The sequence below is a fragment of the Rhipicephalus microplus genome, unplaced genomic scaffold, assembly GCF_043290135.1.
Source record: "Rhipicephalus microplus isolate Deutch F79 unplaced genomic scaffold, USDA_Rmic scaffold_13, whole genome shotgun sequence".
In the NCBI taxonomy this organism is placed as follows: Eukaryota; Metazoa; Arthropoda; class Arachnida; order Ixodida; family Ixodidae; genus Rhipicephalus; species Rhipicephalus microplus.
The window spans coordinates 32,527,045-32,553,563 of NW_027464586.1; the positions used below are offsets into that span (position 1 = coordinate 32,527,045).

Genomic DNA, 26,519 nt, shown 5'->3' on the forward strand with positions numbered 1-26,519 from the left:
CAGCGTAATTTTGTAGTTGCCACGACGAGTCTTTAGTGCCGTGGAGCACAAGCCGCTTTTTATTTTATTTTTTTAGTCTATTTCTAGTCAACTTTAGCTCAGGCCATTCCAAAATTGTAAAAATGGAGTCGCATTGTCTTGCCTAAGGAGTGTCTTGCCGAAGTCAAGCATTCATACCAAGAATTTATCAATTTCACGTCAAATTGACCATCTACAAATAACTGCATAAACAAGTAATGTTGTACGCCGAGCCGTCAAAAAGATTACTAGGATCTTGATGTTGAACTAGAGCTCACGTCTGCAAAAGACACAACGCAAACTGTTTGGTGTTTTACCATATGTTTTTTGGTTTTCACATGAGCTCAAGCACATAGTCAACTGTTTTTATATAGAGGTTCTTTTCAGTGCACCCAATAAGGCTCAACGCACCTGTCATGTGGTCGACGAAAAATATAAAGTTCAGAAGAAACAGAATGTGTTTGCTTTACAAAAGAAAGTGGAAAGTTCGTGAGGTGCAGAAAAGAGGTAGCTTAATTATTGCCCTAAACCTGCTATCGTATATATATATATATATATATGTATATATATATATATATATATATATATATATATATATATATATATATATATATATATATATATATATATATATATTTATTTATTTATTTATTTATTTATTTATTTATATAAACACGTGGGATGCCGTGTCGACAAAACGACGGATCCGAACATAAAACTTGACGTTTCTCAACGTGGTAGCAGCAGCATTACAAGCATCTCGACCCTGTGCTTTGTGCTCAAACGGTTAGAGAAACGAATAGTGAACCGAGCCTAAAAGCTTGAGTTTTATAGCCAGCAGTGGTGACTTAAGCCCCGGTGGAACTGCGGTGGCGCTGTCCTTTATCGGAAACGTGTTGCAGCAAGTGGCCGTGTCACGCCGGGCTAGCCAGTGATGATACGGAGGTTGCGCAGGTTTGTGCCCAGTGGTCGCCACATCACCGCCCCTCCCCCCCTCTCAGCCCCCGCGGAGTGCAAAGCCCTCGGTGTCTGTAAAATTCTGAGAGTCGAAAAAAAATCGCCAACGCCGTGGGCTGCGACGTAGAGGGCTGTGGAAGCGTGTCTGTGGAAGAAGTGGCGCTGCTAGGTACAATCGCCGCGATGTATGGGAGCTCGAGTCGGTCAATCGAGACGTGGACGCCGTTCCCGTTCAGGTGCAGAGTGAAGTTCTTTATGTAGCGATGAACGACTAGATATGGTCCGCAGAAGGGTGACTGAAAAGGCCGGCGGACGGTGTCATCGCGCAGGAAAGCGTGCGTGCACGATGCGAGATCCTCGAACAGAGGTGTAGGCAAGAGGCTTCTGGTAGGACTAGATGGTTATTTGGTAGGCCTAGGAGGTTACGCCCAGCGAGTATAACATAGCAACTCTTTCTTGTCTTCTGTGCGTTGTTGAACATTAAAAAATTCGCAGCGTGCGCGTTAACTAAAAGCCGAATTCTCCTGTTTTTCATTCCACCTTAGCAGCCTTTGACATGTACATTGAGCACCATCTTTTATTGTTCAACAACGCACAGAAGAAATCTCCCACCGGCACCACCTCAGAGGTCAAAATGTTATACTTGTTACACACTACTACAACGGCTACGATGGACGAACAGGTGTCCCTATAAGGAGCTTCGCCCCTTAAAAAGCGTTCTGCTTCAGCTGTGCTCAACGGCAGAGTTGCCAGAATTTTTTATAAATGGTGCACGTTTGGGAAGATGGTGCATGTTTGGGCATTTGGCAACTGCTTGCAACGCAGGCATCCTTTGCGTTTCTGTTCTCTCGCTTCCATTTCGCTGCCCGCACTGCTAACTTTCCTTGTAATGCCGAAGTGCAGATAATGTTCGAGTACACGTCAGCAAACTTGTCGGCAGTGGGAAGAGTGGCGAGTTCGGGTATATTCTCTGGCAGAAGGGAAGAAAGAATCTTCAAGGTGTGCTGATCCCTTTCAAAGTGCTCATTGAACCGGTCTATTAAGTAGTGCAGAAGAGGCGAGAAATACTGAATAAATAAAGCGCTCTTCAATGCTGGCCACTGGTACGGTATACTTCGATGAAGCTGTCCACCTGTAAGAAGCGGCATCATAATTTTCCCAGCTGTCAACTGTGCACTGGAAGCAGCATCACCTTTCGGAAAATAATCATCAAGCGTTATACCGTACGGCGTTTCGGCGCGACTGGTCGAGTCTCATAGAAGGGCGCTGATCGACCCAGGACACGAACTACCCAGTAATACGTGCAGGCAGCGTATATAAAGGAGGTTACTTCGCATTGCTAGGAAACAACGCGCTCAGTAACGTTCGGGCAGTGACCCTAGAAATAACAATTTTAGCGACGATACAGGCTAGCTGGTCCAGCTCCCGATTTAACGGTCACTCACAAGGTTTGACAATTTTGAGCCGACAAGCGCAATGCGTAGACGAGGCGTTCACGATCACGTCTGCCAAAATTTGCAATGCTACGCGCCACGGAAATGGGTCAAAATTCAAGATCAACGCTACTCCCCCTCCCCTCTGCCAGCGCGCGCCGAGACAATGAGGGCATGACGTGCGCGTATGAATGGCCCTACGTACACGGCAATGCTGTGACGTTGGTTCTCTACGTAGACGACTCTGCTCTGACGGTGGAGACATTGGCACGTGATATGGCGAAAATATTCAACACGGCATGCGTAGTTTATGTAATTTCTTGCTTGAAAAGATTAATAAAACTCCAGATAAATAAGGACACGCAGTAAGGGAATGTGAGCGTCTTTTGTTCCTATTTTGCTCCGGCGAATCGCGACGAGATGCGGAGCTGATTTGTCGGCGTTTCACATGCGTTCGTGTCCGCGTGGTTAGCGCATGGAGCAGACGATCGCCGTGAAACGCTCCTACGCGTTTGCGCACTCATTGTGGTCATCTATTCTACTGCGCCTAATACCCTTGTCACACGGGCACCCGTGAAGACCGTTTAACTCCCTCGTCCTTACGACAACGAAGATGCGGTCCGTGTCACACGGCCACCCTTACCCCAAACGAAGGTAAACGGAGCGTTTCGCAAAGGACGTTCAACGATCTCCCTTCGCAGCGAAACGATGTACTCTCGTCCCCAGCAATCTAGAGGTCAGAGAAAAACTTCGAGCACTAAGTGGCCGCAGTGAAAGAATAATACGTTTTGGCAATCTTAAACGTTCTTTCGTTGTAGTACTCATTCACAACGCGTGTTTGTTTACATATATTTACGCCCGCCAGTGTTCACTTACTTTCAACGCCGATGCTCTACACTCCGTGCCTCGCGAGTCGCGAGTCGGGCCGGCCGGCGCCATTGAAAAATATTTCGTCCATGCGTGTGGTTGTGCTCGTCGATGTGCCACTCATGGCAGAAAAACACAATATGTGCGCTCACGAGGCAAGGAAGCACAAGAACGTTCGTACACAAACATGAACACAGGCAACAAAACAACTAAAATCACAATGTGGCCAGCGTCACTAGCAGCATCGCTACATTTAGCGAATTCGTTTTTATTTGAAAATATTTTTATGTTTTGTTAGCCTCTTACCTCCTTAATAGTGTTTTTTTTTTGTAAAAACCCCAGAACGAGGATTCACAAACAAATCAATAGAGATGAAATTAGAATACTTTTCCGAAAATCAAACAGTGCCAGCTGAGCCCCCTCGCGCCAACTGTTACAACCTTTTCATTGCCGTGTGACACTGCCACAACTCCTTCTCCGTCGAACCACTTAGGGGAGATTTACGTTGACGGTGTTCAACGGAGTTTAGTGGTGGCCGTGTGACAGGGGTATAAGCCAGCGTTTCCAAACGATCCCGCAGAAACAGGCAGAAGACCACAAAATGACGCTGGTCAACAAAGCAACGCTGCTCGGGTGCTAGGGGTTGGACATGTTTGGGCACGCCATGCGCACGTCACCTCTTCGTTGGATGTCGAAGAGGGTGAGGAAGAGATTTGGCTTGCGAAGGCTACGCGGAGGAGCCGCAAGGGTTTCGAGCTCGCATCCTCTCATCCTCGTTTCGCGCCGCTTTAAAAAACCTGTTTTCTCCGCTCGTGAGGAACCGATTAAAAAAGTTTCGTGGCAAAATGTTCCTCATCGGACACCCAACAACTTCCACTGTCTAAGTAAAATTTTGTATGACGCCTGATGAGTGGCCGTTTAAACAGTTGCACTTATTTCTTGCCTGACGGAAAGATTCGCGGGTATACATTTTCTCCGCTCCCCTTCAGGTGCCGGTAAAGTCGCGCTCGCCCAGTGTCTTGTGGTGTCATTCTTTGGCAGATTCGGAGAACTTCCGGTAATACTTTCTACTGCTCTATGCGGAGCAAGTCTATTTCATTGGCGGATTGAGATACCCTGTATATTTCGTTGGCAAATCTGGAGCAGCTCCGTCGTGAGATCCACTCCACGGAGCAACTTATACATGCGAAGAATTGTTTGGCGAACTTCAGCGACATTCAGCACCTATCTATCTATCTATCTATCTGTCTATCTATCTATCTATCTATCTATCTATCTATCTATCTATCTATCTATCTATCTATCTATCTATCTATCTATCTATCTATCTATCTATCTATCTATCTATCTATCTATCTAGCCGCCTAAAACTTTTAGGTCTCCAGGTCGTTTCGATAAAGGTATCAATACCAAACTAGGTAAGGCATAACATGACTGTATGAAGAACATATTTGACAAGTCATTACATAAAAATCATGACATGGATGTCATAAATGTCATGATGTACGTTCTATGGTCCTGCAGCTCTTGCAGTGGTTTCGTTGACGTGGCATGTTCCAAACTGGTATGGCATAACATGATTGCTTGGTAAACGCAAGCAACAGATCCTAACATGAAAATCATGACATGCGTGTGATGTAGCACCATGACTAAATGGCAAGCTCATGATGCACTAGCGGGCGTTTCGGTAGCTTCGCATATACAAAATTTGGTATCACGGGACGTGAATTAATATCGAAGGGATGATACTGGTGCAAACATGATAATCATGAGATGCATGTAATGTAATAACATGACTACATGCCATGCTCATGATGTGCTGGCGGCCGTTTTGCTAGCTTAGCCTATACCGAATTTGGTATTACAGGACATGAATGAATGACGATGATATGTGATTGGTGCAAACATGATAATCATGAGATGCGTGTGATGTAACAGCACGATTACATGGCACGCTCATGATTGCTGGCGGCTGTTTCGCTAGCTTCACCTATACCACATTTGGTATTACGGGACATGAAATGATGGCGTAGGTATGATACTGGTACAAACAAGATAAAACAAGAGATGCATTGTCATGCAAGGTTCTTTTAGATGTTTAGTAACAGGAGCTCTCTAAGGCCGCGTTCACACTGAGCATTCCGGCCGCCGAAAGTGCTCCGAATCCGGTTCGGCGGCGGCGAGATCTGCCGAAAGGGCCTTCTCCGCGCCGATCGCTCTCAGACCGATTTTTGCGGCGTCTGCTGCCGAATCGGTCACCGCGGACCAATAGGAGCGCTAGTCAAGGAATTTCGAAAAATGGCGGCCAAGCCCTACTCACTTGTTATGCCGCAGTGCACGTAACTGAATGTTGAAACCAACGGGAGTTTACCCTCCTCTGTGCCTACTTCGCCTCCATAACTCGTGAAAGAGGTGACCGAGCTTGCTGTTGGCGTGACCGAGCTTGTTGCGGTCTTGCAAAGCAAAACGAACCCACTAACGCCGCTGGCGTAGGTGGTTTTTCTGCTCTTCGTGCATTAAAAGACAGCCACTTGCCAGCAAAATAAGCAGTACTGTCTTTTCTTTCTTCTTGCGTATGAGAATCGTCAAAGTATACACCACCGGGTAGCGTAGTAGCGTTTGCGAGCCGTGACAACAACCGGGGGACAGCGCATCCATTCCGCGTTCGCCCTGTATTAGATCGCATATTCTGCGGCGCGGGGCGCGTCCAGTGCGAACGACGCTGTGTTTCGGCAGCAGGGGAATTTCGGTCGCTGTAGAAAGCGGATGTTTCAGTGTGAACTAGGCATTAGAGTGCCTCCAGCGTGCAGCGGAAGCGAACGAGCGCATCAAGTCATGTCACACGTGAGACATGAGTGCTATGTGGCAGTTATCTTGGAAAACGGGGCGCACGCCATGCGCCTGCCTCTGAGTTAATAAAGTGTAGAAGACAAGGCGACGAGTCGGTGCCACCACCATGTCGTAAGCCATGTAACGCTTGCACGAAACGGCAAGTGTTTCCAACACTTTGCTAAGACGACATGGTGGTGGCACCTACTCGTCACCTTGTCTTCTACACTTTATTAACTCAGAGGCAGGCGCATGGCGCGCGCCCCGTTTTCCACATGACTTGGTGACTTGATGCGCTCGTTCGTGATGCGCACATGACATGACTTGATGCGCTCGTTCGCTTCCGCTGCACGCTGGAGGCACTCTAATGCCTAGTTCACACTGAAACATCCGCTTTCTACCGCGACCGAAATCCCCTGCCGCCGAAACGCAGCGTCGTTCGCACTGGACGCGCCCCGCGCCGCCGAATATGCCATCTACTACGGGGCGAACGGGAAATGGATGCGCTGTCACCCGGTTGTTGTCGCGGCTCGCAAACGCTACTACGCTATCCGGTGGTGTATACTTCGACGATTCTCGTACGCAAGAAGCAAGAAAAGACAGTACTGCTTACTTTGCTGGCAAGTGGCTGTCTTGCAATGCACGAAGAGCAGAGAAACCACTGACGCCAGTGGCGTTGGTGGGTTCGTTCTGCTCTGCAAGACCGCAACAAGCTCGGTCACGCCAACAGCAAGCTCGGTCACCTCTTTCACGAAATACGGAGGCGAAGTAGGCACAGAGTTGGTGAAACACCCGTTGGTTTCAACATTCAGTTACGTGCACTGCGGCATAACAAACGAGTAGGGCTTGGCCGCCATTTTTCAAAATTTCTTGACTAGCGCTCCTATTGGTCCGCGGTGACCGATTCGGCGGCAGACGCCGCAAAAATTGGTTCGAGAGCGATCGGCGCGGAGAGGGCCCTTTCGGCGAATCTCGCCGCCGCCGAACCGGATTCGGAGCACTTTCGGCGGCCGGAATGCTGAGTGTGAACGCGGCCTAAGGTGTAAACCTACGAGACACCCAACGAAAGGACAAAGTCAGTTGTACCAAAACTCAAACAAGAAGTTTAATCGAAAATTTTAAAAACCAAAATCCCTCATAAAACGAAACAAATTATAAACAGTTAGGTCGACCCAGTGAAATCCATCTATCAACACTCAACAAAGAAGTTCAAACTGTTCAATTGAATCTAACGTCCGAATGGGGCTGAGCGGTGGAGTAGGGCAAGACATCTGTTCGGTCTCACCCACACGCTGAATTCCGGCGACTATGAGCAAACCGGAACGCGGTGATTCGAGCTTCAGGACGCGGGCAGGACGAGGATGAATGAACGCTGGCTGCTGACGACACGTCGAGAAACCAGACCGCAACGTGGTGTCTCTGGCTTAAGGAGCGTGGACTTGTCGATGACGAAAAAACGCAGGCTGGTGGCGATGCGTGTCAGGGAACCAGGGTTAATCTGGCCAAGCAGCTGGGCGCACAGCTCGGGCCCGTAGCCTGACGGCTGTTGCTCGCCTGTTGGAACCAAAGTCTGCAGGCCCTGGGTAGGAGTTCAGGACCTGATGGCCATGGTCCTCTTGAGCGAGAACACGATGGCAGGAGGCCCCGGCCGGTTGAAGTCCTGCAGGCTCGGGTCCGATGCTCGACGGCCCATCTTTAGCGTCCGGTCTGGTGACGACCTTCCGCTTGCCCCGTCTTCTTCGAACTCCCCTTAATCTGCCTTGCTCAGGCTTCTGCTTCTGCTCTGGCCCACTTGTCTCGTCCCCATTGGAGAGTTTCTGTACTTTCGTGGTACCCAGCCCTTGGGCCTTGAAATCTACGTGGTCTATGATCAGTGGTTACATTATGTTTTATTTTGTTCATGGGGTGCCATGCGTTTTCATGCAAGCGACGTCTTCACTCCCGTCGTTATCGTTGCTGTCTAGGCAGCACCGCGCGTGCACTCTGTTCTGTTCTGTTTTTGTGACGCGCACTTTCTAAAGGCGCGCACTTTGGACGCGCACTCCACTCATCACAGTCATGTAATGACATGACTACATGCTACGCTCTTGATGCGCTCGTGGTCGTTTCGCTTGCTTCACAAGTACCCAACTCGGTATTCCGCGACGTGAACGGACGACATGGGTAGATGACACATCCAAACATGACAATCACGACATGCGTGTCATGTGACAACATGTTTACATGCCACACTGATAATGCGCTCGTGGCCGTTTCGCTAGCTTCACATATGCCAAATTAGGTATTACGTGACGCCAATGGATGACGAAGGTATGTGACTGGTGCAAGCATGATAATAATAAGTTGCGTGTCATGTGAGGACATGACTACATGCCACAGTCAAGGCGCCAACAAATTTTGACGTGACACGGTGCGCGTGCCCACAAGCGTTCATTTTGTCGCTTCACGCCGGTGTTGCCGCGCCAGGCACCAGTCGTGCTATATACTCCCAGGCGCGCGCCACGCTGCGTTGCTTTGACGCACGTTCGATTGAGCGCGTCCAGCCTACCTCCATCACGAAAAGGGGTAGCGAATTGGCGCGAAATGCAGCATGTCGCCTTTCACTCCAGTTGCCGTCGGACCGCGCCGACGTACGCTGGTTGCGTCTGGCGTCAGACTAAAGAGCGCTCGCGTTTGGCTAACATAGCGTCGCTGTGCCCAGCGTGCGCGTGCGTCAAAGGTACATTGGAGTATATAATTGGGCCCTTCATGACGCACTCGGGGCTGTTTTACTACATCTACACATACCAAATTTGGTGTTACGCAACGTCAATGGATGAAGAAATATATGACTGATGCAAACATGATAATGCTGACACGCGTCATGTAAACGCATGACAATATACCACGCTCACAGCGTGCTCGCGGCCGGTTCACATATACTAAATTTGATATCACGCGACGTGAATAGAGGACGAAGGTAAATAACACATCCAAACATGATAATCATGATACGAAGTCAAGTACGGTATCATTTACCTCCACCTCAGAGCGTTGTGCTGATTTTAAAGTGACATATCAACATTTCTCATACGTGCTTCTCATATCACCGATTCCCATGGTACGTGGGATCTGCCAATTTTTTTGCAATAGGGTTGCCAGCAGTAGTGAAGCCACCTTTTGCCACTGCCAAGATTGCGGAAACATGCTCTTTTTTATAGCGTAGCTTCATTGTGCCCAAAGTTCCCACTCAAGCAGTAAGACAGACGCGCAAAAAAAGCGTTCCATTTTGACTTTGCCATTTGCTCCAGAGGGAGTGCGTGTGCTCTATTGCTACATACTCTTCTGTTGCCCCCTGCCTGAGGGGAGTACTTCGGCGTAGTTTTTGTGGGTCACTCTGAATCTGCCAATGGATAACGCTATTACTCTGCGCACGAGACGGCTCACCTTTGTGATTGCGCCCATACCGAAAGCTGGTAGTTTCTGTTGCGTTATGGTGAAATACCACAAACGTAAATTAACTTGAAGGAGTTGATGGCAGCATAGAAATTCCAGTGACTCGTATCCGAATGCCAAGAACAGACAACCAACAGGCATGGATGGTGCACAGTAGAGCGCAAGTAAACTCATGTTGCAAGCACTGGCAGTTCTAGTCGGAGTTCACGCGTACTGAGTAATGGATTAGGATGCACTGACCCGCAGGTCGCGGGATCGAATTCCGGCTGCCGTTGCTGCATTCCCGATGAAGGCGGAAATGTTGTAGGCCCGTGTGCTCAGTTTGGGTGCACGTTGAAGAACCCCAGTTGGTTGAAATTTTCGGAGCCCTTCACTACGGCGTCTCTCATAAACATGAGGTGGTTTTGGGACGTTAAACCCCACATATCAATCAATAAATCGCTAGCAAACGCTGCCTGCGTTGGCGTTTCAAAACAAGAGAAAGAGGGGACCATTGGAGAGGAAAGGGGTGCATGCGCAATGGGCGTGCCGCGTGGAGAGAGGGGAGGGTGTGAGCTTAGACTAGCCTGTGTCGGCATTGCAAGGCGAGAGAAGGGGTGAGAAAGAACAGAGGAGAGAGAAGGGACGTGCAAGCGCAGTAATGTCTAGTTCACACTGAAACATGCGCTTTCTACAGCGACCGAAATTCCCCTGCCGCCGAAATGCAGCGTCGTTCGCACTGGACGCGCCCCGCGCCGCCGAATATGCCATCTACTACGGGGCGAACGCGGAATGGATGCGCTGTCACCCGGTTGTTGTCGCGGCTCGCAAACGCTACTACGCTATCCGCTGGTGTATACTTCGACGATTCTCGTACGCAAGAAGCAAGAAAAGACAGTACTGCTTACTTTGCTGGCAAGTGGCTGTCTTGTAATGCACGAAGAGCAGAAAAACCACTGACGCCAGCGGCGTTGGTGGGTTCGTTCTGCTCTGCAAGACCGCAACAAGCTCGGTCACGCCAACAGCAAGATCGGTCACCTCTTTCACGAAATACGGAGGCGAAGTAGGCACAGAGTTGGTTAAACACCCGTTGGTTTCAACATTCAGTTACGTGCACTGCGGCATAACAAACGAGTAGGGCTTGGCCGCCATTTTTCAAAATTCCTTGACTAGCGTTCCTATTGGTCCGCGGTGACCGATTCGGCGGCAGACGCCGCAAAAATTGGTCCGAGAGCGATCGGCGCGGAGAGGGCCGTTTCGGCGAATCTCGCCGCCGCCGAACCGGATTCGTAGCACTTTCGGCGGCCGGAATGCTCAGTGTGAACGAGGCCTAAGGGTGGTCATGCCGTACAGCGGATTGAGCTCGACCCTAAGGATACTTCGCATCTAAAATAAATTCACCGAAGAATGCGCTCTCGTGCGTTCCGCAGGTACTCCTAAATGTTGCCAGGTATAGTATACAAGTATAAAACCACTGCATACTGCCACTTCCAACGTACGGGGCTGAAACATGGACATTAACAAACAACTCGGGCTATGTGGTCGTGTGGTTTTGTTAACAAAACAACACGACCACATAGCGTGCAGAGGAACCATGTAGTCCACAATGCACTTCGGTCGTTAGCAGGATGTTCCGAAATACTTGTGTTAATTTTTTTTTCAGTACCACCGAAAATGCAATAAGATGTAGTTCGTAGACCGTTCGTCGTTTTACCACGTACCTTTGACGGGATGTTTGTTCTGCTTGCAGAATCTGTTTTTGATGATTGACTTACTCTTAGTTAGAATATAGTACACATGTTATCGATGGTGTGCATGAATGCATTGTTGTAAGTTCAGCTCGATATTTCCAACATTTTCAGTTTTACTAGTTCATTCTTCCTTCTAACTGCTGCACTTCTGCGACATTCGAAAACAGTGTGTGGGCTCTCGTTCACTTACGCAGGGTCTCTTGCTCTACAACGGTGGAGGATCTTCTGGTCGTGGTGACTTCCTCGCGCTGCGACTGGAAGCTGGCCGTGTCCAGTTTCGATACGACTTGGGCTCTGGAGCAGCAAACGTTTCGTGAGCATCTAAGTTTTTAGTCACACTCACAGTGAGTTGTAACAGGGTGTTTTGAAAACATTTTGGTCTTCAAACCGTTTCTTGGCTAGAGTTCAGAGAATTCCAGATATATTGTATACATCAGTAATTTCTGCTGTTGCATCCTCACAGCGTTTGCGAAACTTTTAGCACAGACTTGTATAAACTGAGCGCCAATGTACATGCAGTGACCTTCCATTGCAGTGGTCCACGAAAAATGCCACTTCGATTTCTCTCGTCCAGGTCAACAGAAGCACGACTCAGTTCATGGCAGAGTTATGAGCACATGAAAACTGCAAATATCCTGAGAAGAGGCACAGATGGTACTTGAATATAGACAGGCGTTCGTGCAAAATCACCCTTCTTAAAAGCAAACCATTGAGACATTGACACGTTTTCACAATTTCATTATTGCGATAATGCTCTGCTAATTGAAAAGTCCTATTTCAAAAAATTGAATTCTTTCAGTCTGCTAGTACAGCTTCGGCTCTGCGACTTTGTAATAAGCACTTTCTTCGCAGCTTCGGCATTCTGCTATGACATTGTGACTCAGGCTATCGCACAGCGCAAATAAGTCGAACAAAATGAGCCAAATGACTAGCGGCCAGCTTCCAAGAATCTTTTGTTTCCATTGTATGCCTTCTAGCATCAACGCTTGACATTCAATGCTTTACTTCCCCTCACATTATTCCTATTTTCGGCCCTCTCCCGTCATTTTGCGCTATATGTGACAACCGTATTTGGTTGTTACCGTCGCGTTTTTGATGAAGATTCAGCTCTTCATCAAAAAGATCAAAACTAGTGACTTAGACATGGTGTGGACCGAATCCTGCGATGTGCAACCTAATAAAGGTCTCTGGCTGCCACGAATAAATATTGAAGCAAGTTAACACTTCAGGGTCTTTCTCGTTTTCTTTTAAATTTACAAGTTCGAGCCCCACGATTGGGCGCAAACAGACAAAAAAACATGTATTCATAGACACTGCAGCGCTGACTTTGAACAAAAAATGTTTATTTTCATGTGCACAGGAATATGTTAGGAGGTGAAACAAAACAAGGAATGATATACATAGAGGCACAGAGCACTGCTGCAAAAGTGGGTTCTTGTCGCCGAACTCTACCCAATTATTGCAACTAAAGTAGGGTGACAATCCTAGAGCCCTTCATAGACAGTGCATGCCTAAAGCCTTATCATTTTCTTTACAGGCTACAACGCATTGCTTCGTCAGTCTATGCTTGCCTTGTTCCGAATAAGTATTTTATTGTATACAATTTACAGTGCGTCATGGTGCTTGACTTCTGGCACCGCAGGTCATGGGGTCGAACCCAGACTGCAGTGACTGAATTTTCTATATATACAAAGTATTTGAGGCCGTGTACTTATATTTAGGTGCACGTTAAGCAACCCTAGATAGCTGAAATTTCCAGAGCCCCATACCACGGCGTCTCTTTTTTGTCATGTTTATTTCACAACACGGAAAAACTAGAAAATGTGCAGTCGACCAAAAATATTTGCGGACCACGCAAGCACGTGCCAAACTGTCTGTCCTAGTGTAGCGCCATTTATTTCCGACCACAGTGATAGGGCGAAAATGACTCTTCTTCTTACTGACGGGCCTTTCAATTTTCTATCGCTGCGCAGCACATTGCTAGTTGCCAGTTTTCACACGAAGCGCTCATCTGCAGTATGACTGCCACATTTTTATTTTCATAATAGTATCAGCGCAATTACGGCGTGCCTCGAACGGCGTTCCTTTGGTTATGTGTCACTTTGTGATAAAGATTGTGACTGATAAGGGTTGCTCTAATAATCTGCTCTCGAGGCAGAAGCACACAGATGCCAAAAAATGTGTCGCGTTAAAAAGTGAAAGCTGAGATCTATTTGTATCCAGCCAGAAAACAGACAGGCATTAAGGGAATGATGCGTCTCGGGCGCAGTGATCCTGTCGATTGCCGCTGAAGTACCGGAAGTGCCGCGAAGAGGGTTTTGGCTACGCGCTCGCATGATCTGTAAACTTTTTTGGTCGACTGTACATTTGTCCTGTCTAGGAGGGCGACAAAAAGATGTGAATGCCTGACTGATTGTCACAAGCCTTTCTAAACGTACATAACTCAAACAACAAAGGCTGTTTCAAGAGAAATTATTAGTACGGAAAATGACTTCTGTAGAAGCCTGCAAGGTTGTGGAAGATTCAAGAAAAGAAAAAAAAAGACAACCACTCGTGTGTAGCAATACGCTACAGGAAAATTCAAACTACTTTCTATGAAATAAATGTTTCTTGGTTGCCGAAATATTAGTCCTCATCCGGGGTTCGAACCAACAGGTTATCTTGATCAACCATGCTTTTACACGGGTGCGATGTCGGCTGCGGCTGTATTCAAGTGCATATATCATAATATGCTGTTCGATAAGGTAGGTAAGGTATGTGGTGTTTAACGCCCCAAAACCACCATATGATTATGAGACGCCGTAGTAGAGGGCTCCGGAAATATCGACCACCTGGGGTTCTTTAACGTGCACCTGATTCTGAGCACACGGGCCTACAACATTTCCGCCTCCATCGGAAATGCAGCCGCTGCAGCCGGGATTCGATCCCGCGACCTGCGGGTCAGCAGCCGAGTACCTTAGCCAGTAGACCACCGCGGCGGGGCTGTTCGATAAGTGTAGCTTTGTTGCAGTTGAACAATAAATCACACAAGGAAATGAGACCTGAGGCTGTAGACCGTGTCGTGCTGGACGCGAGTGCAGCTGGAAATCAGCACAGAGAAGTGAGTAGTGCGTCCGTGAAGGCCAAACAACAAGTATCTTTTGTTTCAGCAATTGTGCGGCCACTACCGCTTGGTCGCGCACCCACGCACCATTTCCCTTTCCCACACGCGACGCGATAACATTTCACCAAAACGATGGGAAAGGGTGGCTGGCTGCTTCTGTGCGACCATGAGTCCACCACAAGAGCTTTTCTATGCGCATGCCAGGCGCTTCTGGAAGTACCGATCTTGTTTACGAAAGAAGTGCGCATCCGTATGCTCTTTTCTTCGTTCATGTAACCTATAAATTTGATTAAAATTAGCCCTACCTTGTTCAAGACATTGTCAGGGCTCCCTCGTTGCCTGAACATTGCACGAAGCAGTTGAAATTCATCAAAGAAAGCAGGAAAGCAATGAACAACTTGCACCGTAAAAGCTGTGACATGCGCCTGCTTTCGTTTTCGTGCCCGACAGGGCTTAGCAGATCGAGCTTACGGGACTATCCACAGATGGCGCTGTACGTTTTGAATATCCCCTATATGAATAGCTCTGAATGGAATACACAGGTGCTGCTGTCCAGAGAGCTACCGAACCACTTGATGGGATCATCTTCAAGCGGAAGTTTGGCGGAAGTTTGGCGCAAGTTTTCCTGACTTGCCAACAACTTAGCTGAATTACTTTGACAACACGTGATGCGAAACTCTTAAGTCGAGGCTGTCGATTTGTGCAGAAGTATAATGCCAGAAGGCTTAAGCTGGTCCGAGTTTGCAAGAAGTTGCAGTTCAAAATATTTTTTACATCAAAAACACATACAACTGAAAACGCACGCTATATGATTATATCCCTTGTTTGGTAGATTCGTTTGGCTTTGTTCAGAAATAAGCACCGGTTGATGTTCTCTATTGGTGATTATTTTTTGGTAGGGAGGCTGGACTAAATAATTAAATTTTCAGAGGACTGGTAAGACGTGAACTTAACCATATTCTTATTTTACGTAAATTTTATGTTTTACTCAGTCCTCAAAACAGATTTACCGTGATTTGTATCTTCGATGCAAAAAATAAAGGGTAGGTGTGTTATCATGCTAGGTGTCGCTTTCTTAGAAGAAAATTAGATTTCTCAATTTGTCGTTTTAGTTTGGTTACAACAGGTTGTCACCGAGGCCGCTAACATCGCACCTTTTGCGCGACTTTTCTATCGCCTTTCCTTTTTTCCCCTGTTCGCGTGTTCATACATTCACGTGCACAAGAACATGAACATCTTTAGTTAAAAGACAGTGCTCTGTACGAGTGTGTCTTTATTGTCTGTTGGCGTTGTGCAAACATGATATAACCTTCTAGCCTGCCAACGCACTTTGGCTTTCACTTCGCGGCTCATAATGTGTATTTACTCAGGATATTATTAGGTTAAACTGCGTGTCACCGAGGGTAGACCTGCTTCAGGGTTGCACACAGAAGCCAAGTGATTATGCAGTCAAGGTGGCCCCGCTGTCTTGTCACGCTCGCAGGTGCGTATCATGCCGGGGGCAAGTTAGCATTTCGTCCACTTTTCATGCTTCAGTTCAAATAAGAATTGTTTCCAATAACAGCCCCTACCCTTTCTCTGGCCTTATTGTCTGTTGCTTTTCCCTTATATGATGTCTAACAAAGAAAATGAGCCCTTAAATGTGCGGTGTCAATTTTTATGAAATGGAACACGGGAGCACATGGACTGCACGCTCCGGCGGCTGCTAGCAGTGCGTTCAAGTGGGAGCGATAGTAACGACAGTCTTTTTTTGCGTCATCTTGCGGCGAGGAAAATAATCATTTGTTGCTGATATAGAATGGGAAGCTTGCAACCCCCCCCCCCCCCCCCTTGAAGGCGATTACAAGCCCTCGCGTAATCACTTTGAAGGGGGAGGAGGTCGCATTCTTGATGCTGGTTACATATCAGCAACAAATAATTCTTTGCTCACCGCGAGATGACGCGAAAAGATATTGTGGTTGCTTTCGCCTCCGCTTGAACGCGCTTCCAGCAGCCGCGCTTCCGGAGCGCGCAGGCTACGCGCTCCCGAGTTCCCTTTCATAAAAATTGACACTGTACACTTCCTTCCTTCCTTTCTTCATAGCGAGGCTCTCGTTCTCGCAGACTTGATGCCTGGAGGTGGTATGCAGGGCATTATTGTTCAGCTGACATCTCGTAATATTAAACTATTTGATGCCAACCAGGCAAAAAAGTTCCACACTCGCTGTAATGAAAACAGGAGGCGCTGACTTACCATCACACGTTTAAGAGATACACATTCATACCATGTAAAACGGACGGAGGAGAATTACTCTTCCCGTAGCTCAGTGACAGAGCGTCGGATGCGTTATTCGAAGGTTGCAGGTTCTTTTTATTTCTTCACATTTACATTATAATAACCTCTATTAAAACCCTACTACTTTCTCTCGAATTATTGTCTGTTAGTTCTCCTGAGTATTGTGTGCACCATAGAAAACTATCCATTAATTTTATACTTTCCTTCTTTTGAATCACGGGGGGTATATGAACTAATAATGCTGGGGAGCAGCGTAGAAAAAAAAATCAGATGCCCAAATGTAACAATGCACAGGACATTAAAACATGCCAAAGATGGCTTTATCACACACATCAAAAATGTTTTAATTGTGTAAGCTACAACAATTTTTTCACATTTCAATTTGTCATAATAATGAAAGAGGTAAAGCTATGCTTTAAATCTCCAAGGTGTAAACAAATATTTTCAAAGATTCGGGTGACACCGGACAAAACCGACTCTACAAATAGCATTTTTCTTGTAGTTCATTTTCTTGTCCCCATAAAACCTTGCACATATTTTACGTTTCGTCAATCGGTAGGACTTCTCTTGAATCTGTCTTTGAAAGTCATGTTCGTTTCACGATAGGCGTTCAGCCCGCTGAGACGCCACAGCTTTTTCTTCCCGGCGTCTTCCTAAGTCTCACGTCGTACGTGATAGTCTCTGGCAGCTCGTGGTGGCAAGACTCGTCATAGCGGCCAGGCATGGCAGGCGTCCACGCTTAGCAAGCGTGGAAGGCTGCCAAGATCGAAGTTACCGCTTCGGACATTGTTTTTATGAAAGCAAGTTAAATACTGTGTCGCTCTTGATAACTACAAGAGTAGTTACTAGTAGGAAGGGCTAGGCTCAGCCCAGCCATTATTTACCTATGATTTTGCAGCCAATACTCGTATTCCTCGTCCGTATTTGTCACCGTACGATGAAGTTGAAGTGTGCTCAAAATGCTGCAATTTTTTTTATTTGTTGAAACCACAAAGTAACATTGCAGTGTCCGTGGTAGAAATTGTGCATCTGAGTTTTATCCGTCGCTGGATATTTCTTAACGGACAACCTTAGTGCATCATCGAAACAGGAAAAAAAACGTGTGTTTTCTGAGTTTACACCAGAGTTAGAATAATCTTTACAACCTTTGTAGTCTGAGGGACAAGTCAGTGAATTTATTTCCAGGTTCTATTCCAGAACTGTTATTCTGCGGAGAAACAACGCCAGAAACAGCATAAATTGCTCAGATTTTTTTATGCCAAGAAATGAAGACAGAAAACTATTTTTGCAAGTGTGCAATAATAAAGTTGTGGTATTCCCTCAGTGCCAAAGTGCTAAATTTTAACGTGCTTTTTCAGTACGTTGCTATAATTATCCATGGCATGTGCAACAACTTTTGTTTTCAGTCACATTATATAGTGCGCAAGTTATGCTTACATACTTGAAATTTGGTGTGTTTCAGAGATATAGATTCCGTATTACAGTGTATTGAAGTGATGGAAGGTAAAACTGTGGGTAAAAGGCACGAGTGCAGCATGCGTTGTCAAGACTGCGCTCTTCCCACCACTCGTAGTTTTAACGCAGCTTAAATGGAAATTTGCCAAGTTGCACAATTTGGACGAAGTTAGCATTTTGCCATTAGATTTATTCGCTTCACTTGTTTATGTGCTCTGTTTTTATTTCATGCGGCAGAGGATCTGTGCTACTTGCGTGAGTATATCTTTGCTCGTCATTTGATGTTTATTGTATATACGCTCAAAATGAGCGATAGACAAATCAGCGACTTGAAAAGCTGGTGTCCTATTCAGCGTGTTCTTCATATACCAAAAACAGTAATTCAACAAACAGAAACATTGGTTTTGATTGCAGTGATCGCCTTGTGCTGCGATAGCTTTTCAACGATGCATTACAAGCAAAGTACATAACGAAATAAAATGAAGGCATTCACGAAGTAATTCGGCCCATACACTACGGGTAGTTTTTTTGCTCAGCAGTCATTGCATCGTGAAGTTAAAGGAGCAGCGACACCCACTTTATGCATGTCGCGCTTCTAGTGTCAACGCGCAGTTTTTGATTCGCTAGTAACTATTCGGCACTAATAATGCAACAGAGAACAAAATAATATATGTAAATCGATTAGTGTGACCAGTATCGAACCCATCTCACAACGGCTGCAAAGCTTGCCAATTTTCAGCACTTACAGCGCGCCCACCGCCCGCGGTCCCGCCCCATCTAATAACGTGGCCAGTTATCAGATGGGGCCGATGGTGTCTGAAGTTGACATTTCTACTGCTGTCCACGCACGTTTATAGGTATGTCTTCGCCACCACTATTAGAGACGATAGTCTTTCTTGGGGACCTTCAACGGAAAAAAGTTTGGTCTGTCTGTCGTTACATTTGTTTGTTTGTCTGCCCTTAATGATACCCCAAACGGCCGACCCCATCCGCAGCACCCACCGAAATTCCTCAAGCTTCAGCGTTCATAGTTCTTCGATTGTCAATTAAAAAGGAATTATTCTGCATATTTTAGGTGCCATAACACCACGTCGATGTTTTGTATGTGTGCCTTTATAATAGAAGGGGCACACACAAGTAGCTCTAAGGACCATAGCGTTTATCGTGCTGCGTTGACAGTGCAACGCGATGCTCAAAAAGGTAAGTGTTTTCAACGCTTTGCTACCACGACACGGCGGTGGCACGTGCCCGTCGCTTTGCGTGCTACACCTTATCACCTCCGAGACAGGCGGGCATCTTTCTCTGCGGTGGCGCACGCCTTCGTTTTTGAAGATAACTGCCAGATGGCGCTCGTGTCTATTGTGCCTCGATGTGCTCGTTCACTTCTGCTAGACGTTCGAGGCACTATGACGCAGCGCCTCCAGAATACCATTCACCAATTTTTTTGCGCAGAACATCAAACGTTTTGTTCACTCTCTCCAGACGCAAGATTATCGTCTTTCGACAAAATTTGCAGTGTAACATGAAGATTCGGGGCCAATTTTTGTCGTCGCCGCCATCATCAGTGTTTACTAGCGACGATGAAAACACCGAGGAATATAGAATCATGGCAATTCGCGGCGTGGCTAATCATTTTTGTCAGACTTTCTACTGAGCAGTCATTAGGACCGAGCAGCAAAAGGGCAGCTGGAGACACACGCCTGGGCCAGGCTGGGTGGCAACGCATACCAACACTACGTGCGTGTTACTTGTTCGCGAAGACTGTAGCTTGAAATCATCACATTCACGATCACAACTGCGTGACAAATTAACCGAAGTGGCGCAAGGAAAATGCTAGATTGATACGAATGTGTTGATACGAATGTGAGATGATACGAATGTGCTGGACGAAGCAAGCAAGTGGTGACGTTGCTAGGCAGCCAGGTGTAGCAGCCAAACGGTACCATATAAGGTCCCTATATATATATAGGTAGCGACAAATACACGCGCGCCCTTTGGAGGGGTCCAAGGAGCAGCGCTAGCAGACGACGCTCCGCTCGCTCGCGTGCATTTTGCGGACGGCTGAAACCGCTTTCAGTGCGCGTTTGAACCGGTTAATTATTGCCCTTTGTGGCGTAAGCTGCCCAGGAAACTTCAAGCAGTAGGGACAACTAACGATCCCGGGGCGCGTGAAGCTTTGCAATAAAACGTTCGTACTTTCGAAGCATCTCATTCGATTGAACGGTGTTTCACAGCGGTAGTCATACGGCGCTTTTTTAACGATCGTTTGCACAATCTGAAATTCAGCTTACATTGAAGTAGTGACGGTATTTGGGTCAACTGAAAGTGCTTGTTTTATAGCTAAAAAATATCGGGGGTTGTGAGCTTACCAAAACTTTCGGAAACATCATTGCGCACTGATTGCTTCTAGTGGTGCGCAGCGAGTTAAGTGCGCTCTTATCGCGTTTTTCTGTGCTCGGCAGTATTCCCGCGGTCTTTTAACGCTAACCAAATTATTTGTATACACAATACTCTAAGAGCTTTATTTCGGATAAAGGATTTCGCTGCATCTGACAATTATCAGTAACCAGATTCAGTGGCGTAGCCAGGGGGTGGCACAGCGAGCCCATTTTCCCCTCCCCCCCCTCCATTTTTTTCGATTGCATACAGAGCACAAAATGACAGTAGCAAGTGAGTCTCATCTTTAAAGCCTTTATCACAGTCTTCTTGCTCCATTTGGTTCCCCTCATGGTAGGTTTGTGCAGACACTTTACTTGGTCTTCATTCAGGTACTTCTTCAACCCAGCAACAAGTCGATTGCTGGCAGCAACCGCTTGACGTCTTTGCTTCTGTGCAAGCTTGAGCTTACGCTTGGTGGCTTGAAGTTGGACTTCCAGCTGCTCGATCCGGTTCAGCAATGCTGCATGTGTAGCTGGTACTGGAGAAAAAAAAATGTGTCAGATGTACCTGTACATATAACAAATGTGTGCAACTGAAGTAGCAAAACAACACTGACAACACTGAACACGAAATCCTTGCGCCCAATTCTGTGGAGACACATCTTCCGTCTGCTGATGTTATCGTCACCGCGAGGAATAGAAAAGAACTTCTTTCCATATGTCATACGGTTGCGGCAACCGTAGGCACATCAGCCCGGCATGCTAGCGTGTCATGCTGCAAACGTTGAATAAAAATATAAAATTCCCGCGTCCACTCAAGGGAAACGTAAATAAGCACTTCTACGTTGCAAAAACAATGCATAAAAGGCGCAAGAAATGTTTTTTACTTACCGAAACGTCCAGTTCCACGCTCGGAAACGCAAACAACCACGCGATCCGCATGCACAGCGAACGACTGCTGGACCCTTAGGGCGGGGCGCGAAGGAGAAAAGGTCACGTGTTGCCAACCAGCCAATCGCGCGGTGAGGCGGCTGGATCACGACCTTTCGCTACTTTTCGTAGATAGAGAGACTTTAGTACCATATGTAGGCACCGCGACGACAACACTATAATGCTCGACGTCAACGCTGCTCGCTCATCGTCACTCGGATCCTGAAGCGCGGCCTAGTAGTTGGCTGATCACGTCAAAATGCTTTCGATGTCTCATGACCGGGAACGAGCTGATGAGCCTTGGATACTCTTTGCGTTCGAAATAAAATGAATTCTACGTAACAGACGCGATTCATACTTCCAAAAAAAAAGAACTCGTGCGTACCAAGCATTTGAATGAACGCCACATCTCGGGTTCGAAATTTTGTGTCACTGCTTTTTTAACCTCTGTAGCAACCAGTGGTACCATAAACCGAACTTTTTGTGCGCCGTGCTCTTGAATGTAACGATTTCACGCGCAGGCGCTGTTTTACATATGTCGCCAATGATATAAATGCACTCCCCTTCCGTCTTCAAGTCTACTGACTACTTCATATCGTAATTACCAGCAGGTCTCTAATCGCTCTGACCATGTCATAGCTCACAAAGTATGTTGTTCAATTGATCATTTGCTTCTCCCGCCTTTTCTCACAATATTTGACAGGAAGATTTATTGTTATAAGATATACTCCAAATCAAACACACCTAGTATGTACAAATCTTTTTAGGCATGGGCCTGGATAAAAATTTTGTTGTGGCAAAGAGCCCCACTATATGATGTGTGAAAAGCAGCGTCTTATTGCAGTTGCCGAGAATAGAATTGAAGCACTCTGCAGATATATGCCGTTGTACAATGAACAGATGCAGCGTTATTATAAAAATGCAGAGCTATGGCGATCACTTCTTATTTGCATATAGATTCCCGACTTGTTGAAATACACTCGAAGGGGTTGAACAAGAGCTACGCTAACTGCCCATAATATAGCACGCCAAACAGTTTGCTGTTGGACAAATATATAAAGATATATTATTTGCAACAAACTTGCCGTATCAATGCAATAAGTGTGCAAGCAATCCGCAAACACTGTGGCATGATGCCAAGGAGCGCTTGTTGTTTTCAAATTATGAATATGTCTAGTAGTTACTTTTTGGGAGCACTTGCGCCTTAAAGATATAATGAATACTCCATTTGGTGCTGATAAGCGGCACATGCTCGGAAGCTGCACAACAGGTGGGACCCGCCGCAAATTACGTGTCTCAAGTCCTGAAACAAGCAGTAAGCCCATAAAGCACAGGAAAATATAAGCACATTGAGTTTGTGAATCTGCCTTTACTCGCGGCCAGCTTTTCTCGGCAATGAAAAGAAGGCTATGGTGCCAAACTTGGGTTGTGCCACCGCTGAAGAATATAGTCTGAACTGCGTTAGTGTTTCCTGCGCGGAAAGCACGAGCATTAATTTATTTTCTACGGGATGCTCTTTATAAAAAGGCGCCACGCGCACCATGCAGATATTCATATATGCTTTACTCTAAGTAAAGCCGTCTACGTCGCACGTTTTATGCGCACCTTGCAATGCAAATTCCGTACTCGTCTTTCGGTGAGCGACCATCGCCCTACAGCTATTCCAACGACTCATTGAAGGAGCTTCTTATGAATTTCACTCACATTTACTTGTCTGAACAAAGAAAATTTCATGCAATGCTGTGCTGTTTTATGCAACGTGTCGAACACGGTTAGCCGAATAACACAATCCTAACATGACTACTTCGCAAAGAGGCACTTGTGCAGCAGCTCCGTCCCCATTCTCCCTTTAATGCCAATATAAGTTGACCGCGAGTATAACAGGCTTTTACTCGCGCCTTACATGCTTACCTCAAACACTGGTGCCATCGACGTTTTGGTAAATGGAGCAATTGGAACTCTACAGATGGAAATCGTGCGATGAATAACGTTTCGTATTTTTGGAGCAGCCGTACATTACTAAATGCGAAGCATTTCATGGGGAACTCCGGCGACATTAAGCGTAATTATCTGGCCACCTACGACTCTGTGCTCGCCTGACCGCATCGCTTATAGATATATACCTAACTAACATAACATAACAAAGCTTTATGACGCACCAATGACAGGTAATATTATGAAAATTATGACATACTGATGCATAAAGTGTCACATAGTCACGCGAGTCGCTTTTTATTGATGTATGACGTGCGTGATGTACCTACTATCGAAGAGGGGCTTCAAAGCCCGTTCGTTTTACATTCATGACAATGTTGTTGGGTACCACAAATGGACTGGTGCTGGATGCACGTAGACTTACTCACATAACATGACGTCCACGAAACACGTGCCATCTCAAAGTGCTCAGGATGTGCTTTCGCCTGATACCGATGTAGGCATAGTTGCGAATCACTGGTGGAGATGCATGAAGTGGCGCCAAGTCACGTGAATCGCTTTTCGTCGATGTCTGACGTGCGTGATGAACGTACTATCGAAGACGTGCTTCAAAGCCCATTCGTTTTATATCCACGTCGATATTGTTGGTGACCACGCATGGACTGGTGCAGGATGCTCGTAGACTAACTCAAACAACCTGACGTCCACGAAACACGTACCATATCAAAGTGCTCACGATGTGCTTTCGCTTGATACAGGTGTAGGCATAGTTGCGAATCACTGGTGGAGGTGCATGAAGTGGCACCTAGTCACGTGAATCGCTTTTTGTCGATGTCTGACGTGCGTTATGAACGTACTATCGAAGGGGTGCTTCAAAGCCCGTTAGTTTTATATCCACGTTGATATTGTTGGGGACCACGCATGGACTGGTGCAGGATGCACGTAGACTTACTAACATAACCTGACGTCCACGAAACACGTGCCATCACAAAGTGCTCACGATGTGCTTTCGCTTGATACCGATGTAGGCATAGTTGCGAATCACTGGTGGAGGTGCATGAAGTGGCACCTTGTCAAGTGAATCGCTTTTCGTCGATGTCTGTCGTGCGTGATGAACGTACTATCGAAGTGGTGATTCAAAGCCCGTTTGTTTTATATCCACGTCGATATTGTTGGGGACCACACATGGACTGGTGCAGGATGCACGTGGACTTACTCACATAACCTGACGTCCACGAAACACGTGCCATCTCAAAGTGCTCACGATGTGCTTTCGCTTGATACCGATGTAGGCATAGTCGCGAATCACTGGTGGAGGTGAATGAAGTGGCACCTAGTCACGTGAATCGCTTTTCGTTGATGTCTGACGTGCGTGATGAACGTATATTGAAAAGGTGCTTCAAAGCTTGTTCGTTTTATATCCAAGTCGATATTGTAGGGGACCACACATGGACTGGTGCAGGATGCACGTAGACTTACTCACATAACCTGACGTCCACGAAACACGTGCCATCTCAAATTGCTCACGATGTGCTTTCGCTTGATACCGATGTAGGCATAGTTGCGAATCACTGGTGGAGGTGAATGAAGTGGCACCTAGTCACGTGAATCGCTTTTCGTCGATGTCTGACGTGCGTCATGAACGTATATCGAAAAGGTGCTTCAAAGCTTGTTCGTTTTATATCCAAGTCGATATTGTTGGGGACCACACATGGACTGGCGCAGGATGCACATAGACTTACTCACGTAACCTGACGTCCACGAAACACGTGCCATCTCAAAGTGCTCACGATGTGCTTTCGCTTGATACCGATGTAGGCATAGTTGCGAATCACTGGTGGAGGTGAATGAAGTGGCACCTAGTCACGTGAATCGCTTTTCGTCGATGTCTGACGTGCGTGATGAACATATATTGAAAAGGTGCTTCAAAGCTTGTTCGTTTTATATCCAAGTCGATATTGTTGGGGACCACACATGGACTGGTGCAGGATGCACGTAGACTTACTCACATAACCTGACATCCAAAAAACACGTGCTATCTTAAAGTGCTCACGATGTGCTTTCGCTTGATACCAATGTAGGCATAGTTGCGAATCACTGGTGGAGGTGCATGAAGTGGCACCTAGTCACGTGAATCGCTTTTCGTCGATGTCTGACGTGCGTAGCTCCCGCACTATAGAAGAGGTACATTAAAACTCCTTAGCTTGATGTCCATGTTGATATGGTTCGGGACCACTCATCGACTGGTGCAAGATGCACGAAGTAACGTGACTTATTCACGTGACCCGATATCCGCGAATCACGTGCCTCGCAAAGAACTCACGGCCTCCTTACGTTTCCTAACAATGTCGGCATAGTTGGCAATTTCTCATGGGCGTTGAAAAAGCTGCACATAGACACATCACTTCCTTTTCGTTCAGTTCTGACGTGCGCAACGTGCATACTATCTAAAAGGTTCTTCGAAGCCCGTTTCTTTTATATCCATGTAGATATGCTTGGCGACAACCCAAGGAATGTTGCAAGATTCACTAAGTCACGTGGCTTGCTCACGTGAACTGTGGTCCGCTAAACATGTGTCATCGCAAAGTACTCGCGATCTCATCTTGTTTGATACCCATGTCGGCATAGTTTCTAACTACTAATGGAAGGAATGAACGAACAGGGGGAAAGGAAAGGCAGGGATGTTAACCAGTCTGGAGCGACCGGTATGCTACGCCACACTGGGGATAGTAATGAGGGAGTTTGAAAGATGAAAAAAAGATTAGAGAAAGGAGAGCTCGCACATGCGGTGTGTTCACAAATGCTGATGACTTGGAACATTCTCACGCACACTAATTGACGAAAGTCCAAAAAACGTAGTTTTAGTCCACTGGAGTTGCACTGAATGATGGATGCTTCCTTGACTTCTTAGAGATGATGGTGATCGTTAGCCATATTTCTACTCGAGCGATTCAAGTACTCGGCTTAAGGTGTCCAGTACTTTAACAGCGCTTCAAGCAGACGTTGTCCTCATGTCCAACAAGATCACCCGGATGGCATCCATGAGAGAACGAAGCATAGTATGACTTTGCCATCTTTCTCATGTGTGCCATGAGAGGTTGGTGAAGAACCCTGAGTGGGCATAGTCTGCTGACGTTCTATGGTTAGCGGATGACTTGGAAGAATAGGCCATTG

At 46.6% G+C, this 26,519-nt stretch overlaps 1 protein-coding gene across 5 annotated transcripts in view; it reads left to right on the forward strand.

Annotated features, from left to right (window-relative positions):
• LOC119164607 (agrin) overlaps positions 1 to 26,519 on the forward strand; it is a 583,580-nt gene that overhangs the window by 504,030 nt on the left and 53,031 nt on the right. For 4 of the 5 annotated variants that reach the window (XM_075882719.1, XM_075882722.1, XM_075882721.1 and 1 more), the window contains 2 exons: positions 11,464 to 11,582; positions 18,340 to 18,357. In XM_075882719.1, the coding sequence (XP_075738834.1) occupies positions 11,464 to 11,582; positions 18,340 to 18,357 (137 nt within the window). The remainder of the gene's footprint in view (positions 1 to 11,463; positions 11,583 to 18,339; positions 18,358 to 26,519) is intronic. The other variant, XM_075882720.1, reaches the window with a different exon arrangement.